Genomic DNA, 15,482 nt, shown 5'->3' with positions numbered 1-15,482 from the left:
AACCCTGTCGAGAAGACCCACGTGGAGGCACTTAAATCATTATGTGAATAACCTTAGTTTCTTTCGATCTTTATCAACGAATCTGTAAACTCATGTTTGATGAATTTTACACATATGTTGGGTTAAAATACAAAACTCATACACTTTCGCTAATGGGCCATTTTGGAATCAAATTCCATAGGTGTTAACAAAGGAACTTTTTTCCCCTTTGAGACAGGGTCGTTAACTCGATCTGAAAAGTTGTTTTCTCATTTTAGTATCATACCATATTCACTAAAGATTGTCCTAAGCTTAAAATATGGGAGAAAAAAAAATATTTATTCGTGTTGATAAGACCTCACAACCTCAACCCTGTCGAGAAGTCCCTCATGGAGGCACCTAAATCATTATGTGTAAATTCTTTGTTTCTTTCGATCTTTTTCAACAAATCAGTAACGAATGCTCAAGTTTGATGAATCTTACACATATGTTGGGTTAAAATACAAAACTTATACACTTTTGCTCACAGGCCATTTTGGAGTCAAATTCCATAGGTGTTAATGTAGAAACTTTTTTCCCCTTTGAGACAGGGTCGTTAATTCGATCTTAAATGTTGTTTTCTCGTTTTCGTATCATACCATATCCACTAAATATTGTCCTAAGCTTAAAATATGGGAAAAAAAAAAATTTACTCATGTTGATAAGACCTCGCAGCCTCAACACTGTTGAGAAGACCCACATGGAGGCACTTAAATCATTATGTGAATAACCTTAGTTTCTTTCAATCTTTGTCAACGAATCTGTAAGGAATGCTCAAGTTTGATGAATCTTACACATATGTTGGGTTAAAATACAAAACTTATACATTTTCGCTCACGGGCCATTATGGAGTCAAATTTCATAAGTGTTAACGTAGGAACTTTTTTCCACTTTGACATAGGGTCGTTAACTCGGTCTGAAACGTTGTTTTCTTGTTTTAGTATCATACCATCTCCACTAAATATTGTCCTAAGCTTAAAATATGGAAGAAAAAAAATATTTACTCATGTCGATAAGACCTCACAACTTCAACCCTGGCGAGAAGACCCTCATTTTGGCACCTAAATCATTATGTGAATTCTTCATTTCTTTCGATCGTTTTCAACGAATCAGTAACGAACAGTCAAGTCTGATGAATTGTACACATATGTTGGGTTAAAATACAAAACTTATACACTTTCGCTCACGGGCCATTTTCCCTAAACCCTAAACCTTACGGGGAGGGGGGAAAATCTATCACCAACAGGTTGGATGTTAGAATTTACACGAGTGCAATTATAATTTAGTTCATTTAGCTCGTATGTCTTAGCAAATACACTAAAAGGTTAAATTTTGAGAGTTTTTGTCCATGAACTTCAAAAAAAATGTTTAATGGATATCCAAATTTTCAATCTTTTTAAATTTTAAATATATCCCGCCATCTCTGAATTTTTTTATTTGGTGCCTACAATATCCTTGACATATTAAAATTTAATTTTGTATTTAGTGAGACCTTCGGCTTCTAATATTGTGTTTAATTGATCTCTAAATTAAAAAAAAAATGAATAGGTGAATGTTCTATTTTGATTTGAATGGAAATTTAGTTTATTTAGGATGTATGAAGATCATGGTTGAGCATTCCAAAAGTTTTGATCATGGGCAGGGTTTTTGTTTGTTGATTAGGTAGCCAACGGTGGTGTTCATCAACAACAAAATTATTTATTTATGTTCTCTCCATGAGGAGTTATTTACTGCTATTCCGGCCTTGTTTCTGTCCATAACCTCAAAATTTGGCTTACACCCTACCCCCAAATTCCATTAGTTCATCCCGAAAGGGTACCCACTTCAAAATCTTTCATTAAAATCTAGCTCTCAAAAATCACAAGTATTTAACTTAAGATATATATATATATAATTCCCCATTTTCAAACCAAGAAACGCGAAGCTGTATCCGGGAAGAGAGAGAGCGAAAATGGAGGAAGATGGGTTTTTGGGAGAACCGAATCGAGTGGAGCTAGGCACTTGCTTAAGTAGCTACATCGACGATGGCACCACTGAGAGCCATAGGTACTATCTTTCTCGCAGAACAGTCCTGGAGATGCTTAGGGACCGAGGCTACACCATCAACCCCTCTGATATCGACCTCACTCTCCAACAATTCCGAGAAATTTACGGCCAGTTCCTCGATGTCGATCGCCTTAAACTATCTGCTGCTCATCGCGCCGATCCCTCCAAAAGAGTAACACCCCACCACTTCTTCTTTTTTTCCCTTCGATTTATTTAAGCCTCGGTTGCTTAATTTGTTCTGCGGCGTCTTGTTGGTCATAGCAAATTAGGGTGGACAATGTGAGTACGAAAAGAGGTGCTGTAGTTTCTCATAGTATTTGGTTACTTCGAGAGCGTTTATTCGGCATGCTACTTTTGAATTTTGTTTGGAAGATAACGGTGCATGTTTTTTTCCTTCTTTTTTTTTATCATCGTTTAAATTCTGTGGACTAAACTTCTTACCTTCTTGGAAATTATTCGATGCAATCGTGCTTCTGAATTTTGAACACCTTATTTCACACCAAACACCTTATTTCACACCAATCTTTAGTAGTTTACGATTTATTATTGGCTTATGGAAGTATTTGTTGTGAATTGTGGTTCAACATTGATGCTGAGTGAAGTATTTTTCTATATGTGGACGAAACATAGAAATTATTGTACAATAGAAATATAGGTCTTAATGATGATGCTTCATAGTTATGCAAGTAGTCTAACATATTTAATTATTATTTCAAAACTGATCATTGTTTTTGCAGATTCTTGTAATATTCTGTGGGACTGGTGCAGTAAAGGTTAGTGCTATTCGCAATATTGCGGGCCAAATTGTTAACAAAGAAACTTTGCATGGTCTCATTCTAATTGTGCAAAATCAAATTACAAACCAAGCCATGAAAGCAGTTGAGGTCTTTTCGTTCAAGGTTGAAATATTCCAGGTTCGTTTCTTCAGTTTCTGATGTGATCTTCACAATAGACACTGCTGAGGTTGTTATCTAATTACAACAACATAAACTGGTTAAATTGAACATTAACTGCAACATGGGGAACCCGAACACTAAAAGGGTGGGGGAGTAAGAGTTTGTCATGGTAGAAAACAAAAATTACTTAGAAGAAGAAACTGAGGTCTCAAGATTTGATACAAGAGAGTCACCCTAAGAAAAATGAACCGCAGAAATAGGGGAAAGCTTGCAAACCTTTTTTTTTTTTTTTTTTTTTCCTTTCCTGAAAAAGGGTGATGAGAATCTTGTCATCTTATATATCTATTCCATAAATTTTCACTAAGAAATTTTTATAATGGTTATGTTCTCTGGGAGTGAATTGTGAGCTAGGGAAGTTGAATAGATGAACTGCTTTGGTTGGTTGTGAGGTTGCCTCTTTCCTGTCTTCCTATTAGATCTTCCCCTTGGTCATAACCCTTGTATATTGTCTTTCTGGGATCTTCTCATGAGTAAGATGCAAAAGCATTTAGCTTCTTGGAAAAGGTGTTCTTTCTCTCAAATGGGTCGGCTTACTCTCATTCAATCGGTGGTGTGGTATTCTGACTTGCTTTCTTTCCTTAAAGTCCTTGGAGAAGCTTGTGCGAGATTTCTCGTGGGAAGGGGTTGATGAGGGGAAGGGTTCCTATTTAGTTAGGTGGGAGGAGGTGTCCAACCCTGTGGTCCTCTGGGATTAGGCATATGGAACTTAAGGTTTTGTGTTGAGGTCGTCTTAGCTAAGTGGTTGTGGTGCTTTTCTACCTAACTCATGACTTCCTTTGACATAGGGTTATTGCAAGCAAGTATGGTTCTCATCTTCATGACTGCTCCTTGAACAAGGCTTTCAATAGGAACCCTTTGAAGGTCACTTCTAGGAACCCTTTGGCATAGGGAAACGATGGACATCATTAACGTAACCTCCATACTTCGGTTGAGGGTGTTTCGTTTCAGCCTGGAAGAGTGAATATTCGACTCTCGAGTCCTTGGATTTTAGAGGGGTTTTTTTTTTTCCTTGTAACTTTGAGTCTTTAGTAAACCCTTCTATGTCCTCTCATTCGGTCTTATACCACCTTAGATGTGAAATATGGAAAACATTTTGCACCCTGTTGTATGTGTAAGCTACAATCTATTAATGAAAACTGGATTTTGGAATTGATGCAGTAGTATTTATGAGAGTGGTTGCATGATGTAGAATGTTGCTTTAGACTACTAATGTAAGGCTAAGGGCTATCCATAATCTTAAAAGGTTCATATGTTGATTGAGTTTTTGTCTGTTACCAGATTACTGACTTGCTGGTTAATATCACAAAGCATGCATTAAAGCCAAACCATCAGGTGCTAACGGAGGAAGAAAAACAAAAGCTTTTGGAACAATACAGTATAGAGGAAAAACAGGTAAAATCTGTATAGATATTAGTCTGTGTCTGCAGTTGCCTTATGCTTTGTAAACCTTTGAAGAAGGCTTTTTAGGAAACAAAACCCCTTCTCATGGTAAACATGCTTTTCTTGAATGACCAACAATTTCTCCTTTCCAAGCCTTCATTGGTTCAGTTGTTGAGAGTTTGGTTTGTTCTTCCTGTATGAAAAATATGAATTCTGAAAACCTAATATATGTGGTATAAAAATGAATTGAAGTAGTGCAACAAATCTTGATATATATTTGTTAAACTACCAACATTTGCTTAATTAAGCCGACTTTTGATGTAATGCCAGCTTCCTCGTATGCTACGTACGGATGCCATTGCTCGATACTACGGACTCGAGAAGGGGCAGATTGTGAAAGTAACGTATGATGGTGACATGACTAGATCACATGTAACTTACCGTTGTGTCTGGTGATGGCCTATGAATGAATTCAGGTTTCACCAATTATGTTTTGTATTTTTAACCCCAAAGAACTTGATTACTTTTGTCTTAGACATCAATCAATGTTCCACAACTCCTTGTGTTACTAGATTTTCAGTGCATGTTTCGAGGCATTATTTATAATATACGTATCTCATTACTCTGCCAATACAACATTTGAAATATAAGTTGTACTAAATGTTTACAAGACGATTATTAAGATTTATTACAAACTAAACTCAAAAACTTGAATAGTTTTAATGAAATCACTAGAGTGCATCCAGACTATCTGCATCCGAGTTTTACAGGTAGTCGAGAAACCCGACACCTAAAAGGAAAACAATCAGTCATTCCAGCTGGACCAATCACGACTTCAAGTTCTGCTAGTGTTGCTAACAATACCGAAAACCAACCGAACAAAGAGTGTTCTTCTCCACCTATACGTACGCCCAAGGTTCTAACCAAAGCTGCATTGGTCAAATGTCAAGGAGATCATTTCATGGTCCAAAGCATTGCGGTAGAGACCTCTCCACAATCATCACTAACAATACATTCGACTCCATCAACTGGTTGGGATAGACAATTGCATCTGAAAGAGGCCGAGGTTGGCACAATGGTTGAACCAGAGGACTTGCTTACTACTGAAACTTCACCAGAGGGTGCGAAAGAAACACGTGTGAGAGAAGAATCACCAGTAGAATCACTGGACAAGGATACAGTCGAGAACAGTAGCTCTGCCGTGTTGTTGGATCGAAATCAGGTACATCTAATCTTAGTCATGACCATTCTGATCATCCCTTCTTTCCCTAGAAGAAACTGAATAACCTATATTCTAGTTATGATTCTGGTATAGAATATGTAATTAGCTATCTGCTCAGCGGTAAACCAACCAAGGGGGTAAAATTTGACCAAATCTTTATTATAATGCATACACCTACCCCAACAATATTCAGGGCAACCCGCTTCTTTTGTGAATATTTTACTGATATGTGTTCCCATGTAAGTTTATGACGACAGAAACTTAAAAACAACTATTGTTTCGTAATAGTTTTCTATTCGTAATAGCTTGTTCTTGCTGGAACAAACTGACTTCTTAGACTGGAACATTCAGAATTAAACAAAGGATCATATACTGCCTGAGGAGGAGGCAGCAGTAGAACCTCCAAAATCCAAATCAATACATAATCATAAATATTACATTTACATTAAGAAGGGTGGAAGATGTTTGGGCTTCTTCCTCCCTAATTGTCATTGACAACCCATACAAAAAGAGACTCCTGCAATCAAGATGGTGAAAAAACACAGCATCCTAATTCATATGTACAAAAAGGCAAGCTGGACCTGACTTGCACGGTTTTATAATCAGGGGACGGAAAAGCCCCGAAAAATAACCGAACTGAACCTTATTACGTAAAAATATTAATTTCAACATCTTAAAACACAGGGTCAGTATTTTCTTCTAACCCATATTTCATTTCCAAGTCCAAACAACCCAATTAACATATTCATTTCCTCACTTTTTTGATAAGCTTAGAAAGCCTTCACCAGTTACCAGCCCACCCCTCATATATGTAGCAGCACCTGCAGCTAGCTTTTCGTTGCCGGAATCTTTGGTACTTCTAAGTGCAAATATAACAACACTTCGTTCCAGATCCCACTCCACTGGCAGTCAAAAGAAAGCAGCCAACCCATGCACAAACGATACCTACCGATAAAATCTTACCACAATATAACCCATTTCTTCTTCCACTTTCCCACTCCTCTGGTGAACATTCCACATTTTCTTTCTCCTCTGCCAACGACCATATGACAAAGGATACGTCTCCATCAGCAATCTGATCCGCTGATGGACGATTGATCCTCCGTATGGTTGGCAACCATATCAGAATCTGGCTTGCTGAGCTTCATCTCTCCACTGAGTGGGAGTTTTATCTTGGGCGACAGTCTCTTCACTTCTTCTGTCGTGTAGATGAATATCTTCCTTACCATGCTGCAGAACTCGCTGCAATCATTTAGGAAAGACAAACCCAAATTTTAGACAACCTAATGTACCAAAGTATCAATCATGCAACATAAACTCCAAGGAAGATGTTAAGAAGATGTTATTCAAATTGTCACAAGATGTTGCAATTCATACCGCATTAAAGAAGAATGAATGCTTACAAATTTTGAGTGGATGATAATCTAGAATTACGGTGTTTCTTTAATGCATTTTAAAACTTTTATTTACTTTAAGCTTACATTTACAGTGTCACAAAGTATAAAAGTTCCATGGTCTTGGATTTTCATTTTGAGGTTATATAAATTCATGTATGCTATGTTTATAAAAGAGACCAGAAGATGTAATAAAAAGAGCATTTGTGCTTTCTTTCAGCCAAAGGCTAAGTTTCTTTGCAGTTCTATATAGTTTAGATGACATATTTAGAATCATTCAAGCTTGACATGATCGAACTTGCCTGTGGAATGATTCAAATCTCAAACAAGTGTTCTTGCCTTAAAGTATTTGATCAATAAAGTAATTCTTTCCTTTGTAGTGGTTCCTTATCACTAAGTCTCATTTTATCATGCTCAAGCCTTCAAAAGTACAGCTACTTCAACAAAACCACACTCAATATTCAACTAAATCGAGATGAACACAAGATCGGTGATAGCATTTGATTTGTTCCATATTAATATTAAACAGGCAAAAAAAGATTTTGAGATAATCATGAATTTGGGTGTGTTTGGGGATGGGGGTTCAAAATACTTACTTCCAAGGATCATCTCCAACCATCATCATATCATCTTCATCATCGGTGTAAACAACCTTCCATTTCTTTACCGAGCCACAAAGCTCACCCTCTATGTCAAACATCTCCTCCAGTTTCCTAAGTAGATCATCATATTGATTGAACCGTGTTAAATCTACGGCCCTCCCAACAGCAATTCCTTGCATTTGAACCTGAGAAAATATACAAGTAACCTTCCCTTGTTAATTTCATACATAATGAAATACTGCGTATAAAAAAATATATTCCATACAGTTAAACCCCTTCAACCAGAACTGCTTCAGAGCAATTAGAAGAGATGGGGCGAAGTGATGAAAAGCTGATGGATTGAATACCTTTGTGCAGCTGCGGATTTGTCTGCTTTGAGACTCTAGAGGGGAAATCAGGCATGATTTATCAGCATCACAGCTTACTGAAGGCATATCTGATCGGTGAATGTTCGATGGGTCAAAATGCTGGTCAAATGCTGTATCTATAGGTGGAACTGGCCTATCCTCGCCCACCATTTTTGGTGTTGAAACTGGAGAAGCTTCCTCTACATTGGAGTTTCCAAGAAGCTGGAACCCAAAGAGCCTGCATCCGTTCCTAGTGTTCTGTTTCTTTTCAACGGGTTCTCTTTTTGCTCCATGAGATGAAGTGTCCATAACATTTTCCACCATACTGGTATTAGACCAGTAGGCGTTGCTGGACACAGCGCCAAGAGAATTATTCCCATTAAAGCCAAGTGAATTTGAAGCAGCAGTACTGAACTTTGGTGAAGAATATAGGTCCCTTCCCCGCTGCGGCTCGGTATATGAAAAAGCAGAAGATTCAACCGTAGGTTTCCACCCACCTAGTACATATGAAGATAATGTCAACAATATTCCATCTAAATCAACAATGATTTATTAACATTCAGAAGGGTTATATTACCGAGTACAGCTGCATCTGTGGAAGGGGAAGGCAAAACAGCTGGTCGTGGACGCTTGTTCCTCTGTGCAGGCAGAGAGCTTAGAGGGCTAGATGCAACAAGTGGCTCCAATTCCCAGGCAGACACCCTATCTGGACGCAGAATAGATGAAGGCTCATCCCATTGCACCTTTATATCAACCAATACTCCGAAGTTAGTTCTTAAAATTATATGCAACCAAAGAGTATATAAAATACACCATGGCCGAAAGTCAATATTTAAGCCTACCGGATCCTATGAGCACCTACACAGCTAGACTTCAATAAAAAGAGTGGGACAAACTTTATTAAGCATAATAGTGAATTTCAAGGAAGATAAATGTCGTTTCATATCTCTGTTCCATTTCTAAAGTTTACAGCTCCACCTTTCTAAATTAGAAGATCCGCAAAAGCAGAGGTCTCTGGGCTGCCTCTTCAGGGAAACCCCCAGAGACTACATATAAAGCAAAATCCCAAACTGCACTGGCAAATGCCTGCTACACATTTCAGCGACATTCTGATTGCAATTAACAGTTACCACCGAATCCTTATATATTTTTAACTCTTTAAGGCCCAAGGGCTTTTAAATTCAGCTAATACACGAATCTTTTCTTTTTATCATTCCAAACACCAGCCATTTCATGAATGTCTATGTTCAAACATGCATCTTAGACAATAAGGTTTGTGTTAACTATTCTGTATTAGTATCCATATAAGATATTGAACTCAGAGAAAGAGGGAGAACAGCATCAATACACATCACATAATGTTTCAAGACTGGACTTCAGGAAAAAAAACATGAGAAGCATTATTCCGGAATTAGCTAACCTTTAGAGATCGCCAGTCAGAATTAGCCCATCCAGGCGATGCATTATCTCCAAGACCAACAATTGTTCCACTAAAACTGTCAAAGAATATAATATAAATTAATATATCAACTCAACAATGAAAGGAAAAAAGAGATTGGGGAGCACGAGACAGTTACCTTCTTTCAGGAACCTCCTCTCCTTCAAACCTCATCTTGAACCTCATCCCAACAGAGAGTTTATGGTTTTGAGCTTCAAGGTACTTGTTTAGACTCACAAGAAATGTAGACCTGCTTGTTCTGCCATAAGGAAGAATATTCAGGATTTTTCCACTTGTAACAGACAAATTACAAAGCAATCGAAAAAGTGAACACTCGACTCGAGTACAAAAGCCCATTATTCACAGTAAAATTATCTAACTTGGGGAGGGAAAAAGAACTCGTGGTATCAGAGTAAAAGTAAATAACGTAATAAGGACAACAAACCGTGGCTTGTAAAAAACAGAAAAGAGTGTTCCAGTCGAAACAGCATGAGAAGCAGTAGCTAGAACTCCGAGATGCATGCTGTGACTGGATATAACAGAAGATGGCATATTATTTAGCTGTCTCATGAGTCTTCTCACCCCAACACGAAGCTCTCCATTTTCACCTCTGTGAAGAAATACACATATAACCAAAGAGATCATGAACTTGTTCACTCAAGAATCATCTTTACCTCACAAAGAAAATAGACATTCCTCTCAAATGGCAGACCACAAAATTACCTTAAAAAGATAAAAGCATCTCCAGCTACTAGTTTCTTGGAACTAACAAAGACGCTCCACCCAGTTGTTAGTAAATGACGCCTTGGTTGACCTGCAATTCATGTATGAATATCAAAATCACGGGGGAAAGAAGAGCAAACACTAAAAAACTAAAAAATTGTTCACGTCATGTAAAACAAATCATGCAATAATTTACCAGCAATAGTATAAACCCATATAACTTTTTCCCTTTTCTTTACCGGAGGTGTACCAAATCTCAAATACTTACCAGATGTTAGTTCTCGAGTACATAAACTCCAACAGTAAAATAATTAAGAGAGGGAAATGGCAAATGAGAACTCTCTTCAAGCCCAACAAAAAAATGTGTGAATGTATGAATGTGAATTTGTATGTATTTATGCATAAATGCATGACTAAAATTTTTTATTTGCCAGGAGACAGCAAATATCTATAGCTCTTTGCATGGCAGCTACTTGTTAGCTCTATAAATTATACCTCTGAAAATGTGCCGAAAATGCCACTGATTCCCATGTAAGTCACTCGCAACCAATTCTTGCCACGGTGGCTGCTGAGACATATCCTGAAAAACAAACGGACTTTAAAACAAGGAAGAGAGACAGAAAATGGATGCTAGCTGGCAATATCATTTAGATGTTCTACCAGAGGTGGCAGGCAGTCATCCGCATGCCTCCTAAGAACAGAGAAGCCACCATGAGTGCTAGTGTCAGAAGCAGTGAGCGTCTTGCAAAATGAGTGGACATTACATCTTGTAGGCTCAGGAAGGGCAGGATCTGGGCTTGTTACTTCACTTTGCTACTCGGAAAAAAATACATGGGCAAGTTAGAGATATCAATAAAATTATTACTAAAAACAGGAAAGGGATTGAGCACCACAATCAGTTCAGAAAAATAATGCAAGCATTGAGAATTCTTGGCAGAAATCCACACTATAGAGGGGAGTGATGGCTGCTACTATAGTTCAATAGTTTACAAAGTGAGAGTACAGAACTAACATTGCTTTCCGGTAACAGAGTTATCTGAGCATACACTTCATCTGTGTCAGGTTCCGCCTAACAATCAAAGTGAGATGTCAAATCAGTTCGTCAAAGATACGGGAAAAGCAGCAAAAATATACCACCATATGCAATAAAAATTAATGGGATAAAACTCACCCGAAGAACAACATTGACAACTTTACAAAGTATTTTTGATGGTAGGTTGAACGAAGGCATTTGTTGTTCTAATCCTTGATGCATTGATGCTTCCAGCTAAACATACAAGAAAAAGAAAACTCTGTGAACCTCTAAAATTTTCAGGAACATTTTATGAACAAGAAACTCTTCCCATTGATCTGGGGAAGAGAACAATTACATGTTACAAGAAATCTAGAGTAGGAGTTAACAAATAAAGACTCGAATTCCAGTAAGTTAATTACAGAGGAAATACAATTACCTAAGAAGCACGAAAATTTTAGTTTAGCTAGCGTGTCCATATCCAACACATGTAGGACACTATGACACTTGTTGGATCAAGTACTTATTAGTCTAATAGATGTATTAGAAGTTGTACAAAGTCAATAAGGGTCCCAACATTTTTTAAACGCAAATCAAACAATTGTTGTCAGGTATCCTGAATAGATACATGATAACATAGGACAAAAATAATAATTTAGAGAGTAAAATACATCAAACTCGTTTTTTAAGCATATAAATACATAAACTTATTGACTTTGCATTTCCTTCGGTTATAAAAATGTTATTTTAAAATATATAATATAATAAACATGTCAGTGTTATCTATGTCTTATATCCATATCCATGCTTCTTAGACAATTACAAAGTTCATCACTCAATGTTAATACTAAGAAGACAAATATTAACATTTTTCTCACAGGCTACCTTGAAATGTCAGATCAATTCAGAAATATTAACATTTTCCCCCTACATGGTCTAGTGAGTAAACGGTGAGCATGTGTCACAAAATCTGATACCTGTTCCATGTGACCCTGTGGAAAGTAGTATACTCGTTCATCTTGGCGAGGAAGGGTGACAAGCGGTCCAGCACAGGCATGCCATAATTCCCTATACAATGCATCTGAAGAGGGCCCTGTAAATAAAAAAAACATGGTACGTATTCAATAAGGAAACAGAAGGCTGAATAAATATACGGTAATGGAATGAAAAATTTTAGTAAAACTAAACAGTTGTAATAAAAAAGATTTACACAATACAGTATAGAGTTACCTTATACTTGATTAAATTTAAATACTTTTAACAAAATGTTCTCCTACATTCTGGACTAACATACATCCTCATTAAAATGCCTCTTGAAATCAAAATAACAATCGCATAAACTATAAAATTTCATCAGATACCATCTGAGATTAGGTACAACATACACATTATAACACTTAAAAACTCGACCTGCACCGTAGCATGACATTGAACCCTCTAGTCTATGGAGATCCCAAAAGTTAGCTAAACTGCTCCACAACTTAGCATCCAAAGAGCACACATATATGCACCCACGGAGGTGATTTAAGTCTTGCGACCTATGTTGGTAAAGCATACACCCCATCGCGACAAAAGAAACATGGAAGAGGACCAGAGTGTCTCAATAACAACAATAGGGTTAACCCACCTTGCCATAAACCACCACCACCCATGCGAAACACCTAAACTTTTTATGATTTTCAGCTTCTATGACATAGAGAGAAGCAAAAGATTGCAAAGATGCGGATGCAATCAAGTGAATGTGCTTATAAGGCATCAATACTGATACAACAATCCTTCCTCCTAGAAACAGATTCAACTACCATCCCCTATCGAGAAATTAATGACACTATGGATAAAAGATAGATACACTCATAAGAAAATAGCTTTCAACAGGTTCCTATAGATTAGCAGATAAAATAGCAATATCATCTCACTCATTTGGTGAACCCTATATTATGCGAGTCCGAAACCTTTCACTTAATGCTCATAAGGAAAACAACATAACTGCTGAGAAAGCAGATCAATATTCTACAACTCCATGTTTACATCTGAAGGATCTGGAAGCGTCATAAAGTGCAGCTCAATTGGTCATCCATTGCTATATTAAGTGTAACAAAGAAGCGAGCAAGGCTATCCATAAGGAATATCCAATATTGAGTTTTGACATCAGCAACAAAATTCCAGTCACCAAGACAAGTTTGAAGCATTCTGAACTTGCCTACAAAGAATCTTTAACTAATAGAAATAGAATAGTCTCCAATAAATGGATAAGAGTGCCTCATTTGCTTTCCATAAATCATCCCAGAATCAAGTGGTTTTTATATTGCTCATTATATTTCAGAAGCTATTTCAACTTTAACATTTGCAGGAGCCTTTAGAGTGCTTACTAGCCAATTAGGGATAGACCACCAGTCACCTTTGGAAACTCTGTACTTAATTGCCGCAACTTCCACAAAAACATAGTCATCTTTCTCAAAGAAGAATCCCCATAGCCAACAAAAGAGAATGATTTTTGCAGTGAAGGTCACTAAAAGTCAAACCCTAGAGAACTTTACCTTGTTCCACCAACTTACCAAACAGAACCGTCTTCAGTACCAGTGCAATTTAAACAAAGCCCACCCCTCAAGTTTACTCGAGGATTCTGACATTCATGCAACAAAGTAGGCAAGAATACTCTGCTTACTTGAGGGACAGGAAAAACTATGACATGTCTCTTAATTTTAAACGTAGATTTTCTAAAACCCCAAGGTTCATTCTTAAAGATCATCAACGACAAATCTCTCGCTGAGACCAACAATGACTAGAATCTAAAAAAATGGACACAACTTCATGAACAAGAACCACAAACCTGAAGTGGGTCCTCCTGAGGGAAGACTTGAGACAGCTGAAAAAGACATGATAATATCGGAGAGATATTTATGTGCCAATCAACCTAAGGGCCGACCTGCAAAAGCGGTGGTGGATGTGTTAAACAAAAAAATCACAAGTATCTAATTGAATGATTCACTGCCTACGAAGAACATATGGGATAAAGCTGAACACAATTATAACCAGGATTAACTCCTTTAAAGATATTTATTACCAACCAAGAACAACAGCAAATGGTATCTATGAGGTAGAGGCGGTCTGATAGATCAATAAATGCCTGACACTTAGCGTAGTCACGCTGTCAGCAAGACAGCCGGACCTTGCTTTGTGTATCTTAAATGACGTGCGAAAAGGCAGCCGCCATTAGAACTTTAACAGCACATCCGATCAGAAGAGCATGAAATACTCACGATGTCAAAAATAAAAATTGAAACCCAAGAAAAGAACACACCCATTCATCGAAAACAAAGTGGATCGTCTCGTGATTCATCAAATTAAAAGACTACCCAATTCAAATAAACAAAGCCTGAAAACAACACATTCATAAGGAGTTCGATCCCCATGTTCCGGATCCAAGAAAAAAGAACAAGAATCACAACCCCCCACATGACTACAACACATTCACCTAACCCCAAACACCCACAAACCCCAGAAAGCCATCAGCCTCAAAATTGAAGCAGAACACCCCAAAACCTCGATCCACACCACACCCAGTTGGTTAGAACATAAAATTATGAAGCAGAAACACAGAAAAACAAAAACAAGCGAGAAAGGATTAAAGAAAAAAAAAAAAAAAAACCCAAATCACAAACCTTAAGGTGAGAACCAATCAGCTGATTTGGTGAATTGAAGAGCAGCAAAGAGGAAAAGTCAGGAGGTAGGGTTTGGGAGGGAAGAAGAAGAAAAAGAGGAAGGATCAGAGGGATCGAAGAGAGGAATGGAAGGGTGCAGAAGAAACGATAAGATGGTGTTTGGTCCAAGCCGACAAGGAAATTTCTTTGTTTGTGTGCAAAAATTATAATTTTTTTTTTTTTTTTTTTTTTAGGGTTTTGAAGAGAGAGAGAGAGAGAGAGAGAGAGAGAGCAACGGGTGCTTGACTGTGTGCCCGCGTCAAACTGGAAGGAAGACCGGAGTCGGGAATACAACAAGTTGCTTTATTTATTTATTTTAATATTTAAAAAAAATATGATGATTGTTAATTAAATAATTAATTAAAAAAATAAGAGGAACAGATGAGAAGGGGGCGCCCCGAAAGGGATACATCAATTCCTTAGTCTTCCTATGCTCTCAACACCTTCTTCCCTAAACTCCTCTCTCCCAAATTCTCTCTCTTTTTTTTCCTTTTTTTTTTATTTTTATTTTTTATTTTGCTATTAATTATTTATGCTTTCTCTCTCTTCTTTTTTCTTACTTCTTTCGCCATCCCTTCTTTCCTTATTTACGCTTTTGCCTTCCTCTTTCCACTCTCCTCTATTCATCCCACTATCCATTCTT

The 15,482-nt window shown here is 37.4% G+C and overlaps 2 protein-coding genes across 3 annotated transcripts; one reads left to right on the top strand and one right to left on the bottom strand.

Moving 5' to 3' along the window:
- Positions 1–1,701: 1,701 nt before the first annotated feature.
- Positions 1,702–5,031, top strand: LOC111453892 (DNA-directed RNA polymerase V subunit 5A). Of its 2 annotated transcripts, XM_023095186.1 has the most exons (5): positions 1,702–2,236; positions 2,802–2,978; positions 4,299–4,412; positions 4,731–4,837; positions 4,880–5,031. In XM_023095186.1, exons 1-5 carry the CDS (start codon positions 1,970–1,972, stop codon positions 5,004–5,006), a joined length of 792 nt encoding a protein of 263 aa, XP_022950954.1. In that variant the 5' UTR covers positions 1,702–1,969; the 3' UTR covers positions 5,007–5,031. The 2 variants fall into 2 exon arrangements, with proteins under 2 accessions (XP_022950954.1, XP_022950955.1); XM_023095187.1 differs by having other exon boundaries at positions 1,716–2,236; positions 4,731–5,008.
- A 944-nt stretch (positions 5,032–5,975) lies between these two features.
- On the bottom strand, positions 5,976–15,078 carry LOC111445046 (auxin response factor 1-like). Its single transcript, XM_023083250.1, has 15 exons — positions 14,801–15,078; positions 13,969–14,064; positions 12,116–12,231; positions 11,298–11,393; positions 11,139–11,195; positions 10,787–10,939; positions 10,622–10,706; positions 10,127–10,217; positions 9,849–10,013; positions 9,543–9,662; positions 9,386–9,461; positions 8,543–8,708; positions 7,966–8,462; positions 7,613–7,803; positions 5,976–6,864 (listed from the first exon to the last, which is right to left on the bottom strand). Exons 2-15 carry the CDS (start codon positions 14,015–14,017, stop codon positions 6,690–6,692), a joined length of 2,037 nt encoding a protein of 678 aa, XP_022939018.1. The 5' UTR covers positions 14,018–14,064; positions 14,801–15,078; the 3' UTR covers positions 5,976–6,689.
- Between the last annotated feature and the right edge of the window lie 404 nt (positions 15,079–15,482).

The sequence above is a fragment of the Cucurbita moschata genome, unplaced genomic scaffold, assembly GCF_002738365.1.
Source record: "Cucurbita moschata cultivar Rifu unplaced genomic scaffold, Cmos_1.0 Cmo_Scf00001, whole genome shotgun sequence".
Taxonomy (NCBI): domain Eukaryota; kingdom Viridiplantae; phylum Streptophyta; class Magnoliopsida; order Cucurbitales; family Cucurbitaceae; genus Cucurbita; species Cucurbita moschata.
Note: the sequence above shows the minus strand (reverse complement) of the source record. Positions and strands in the feature narration are given on the sequence as shown.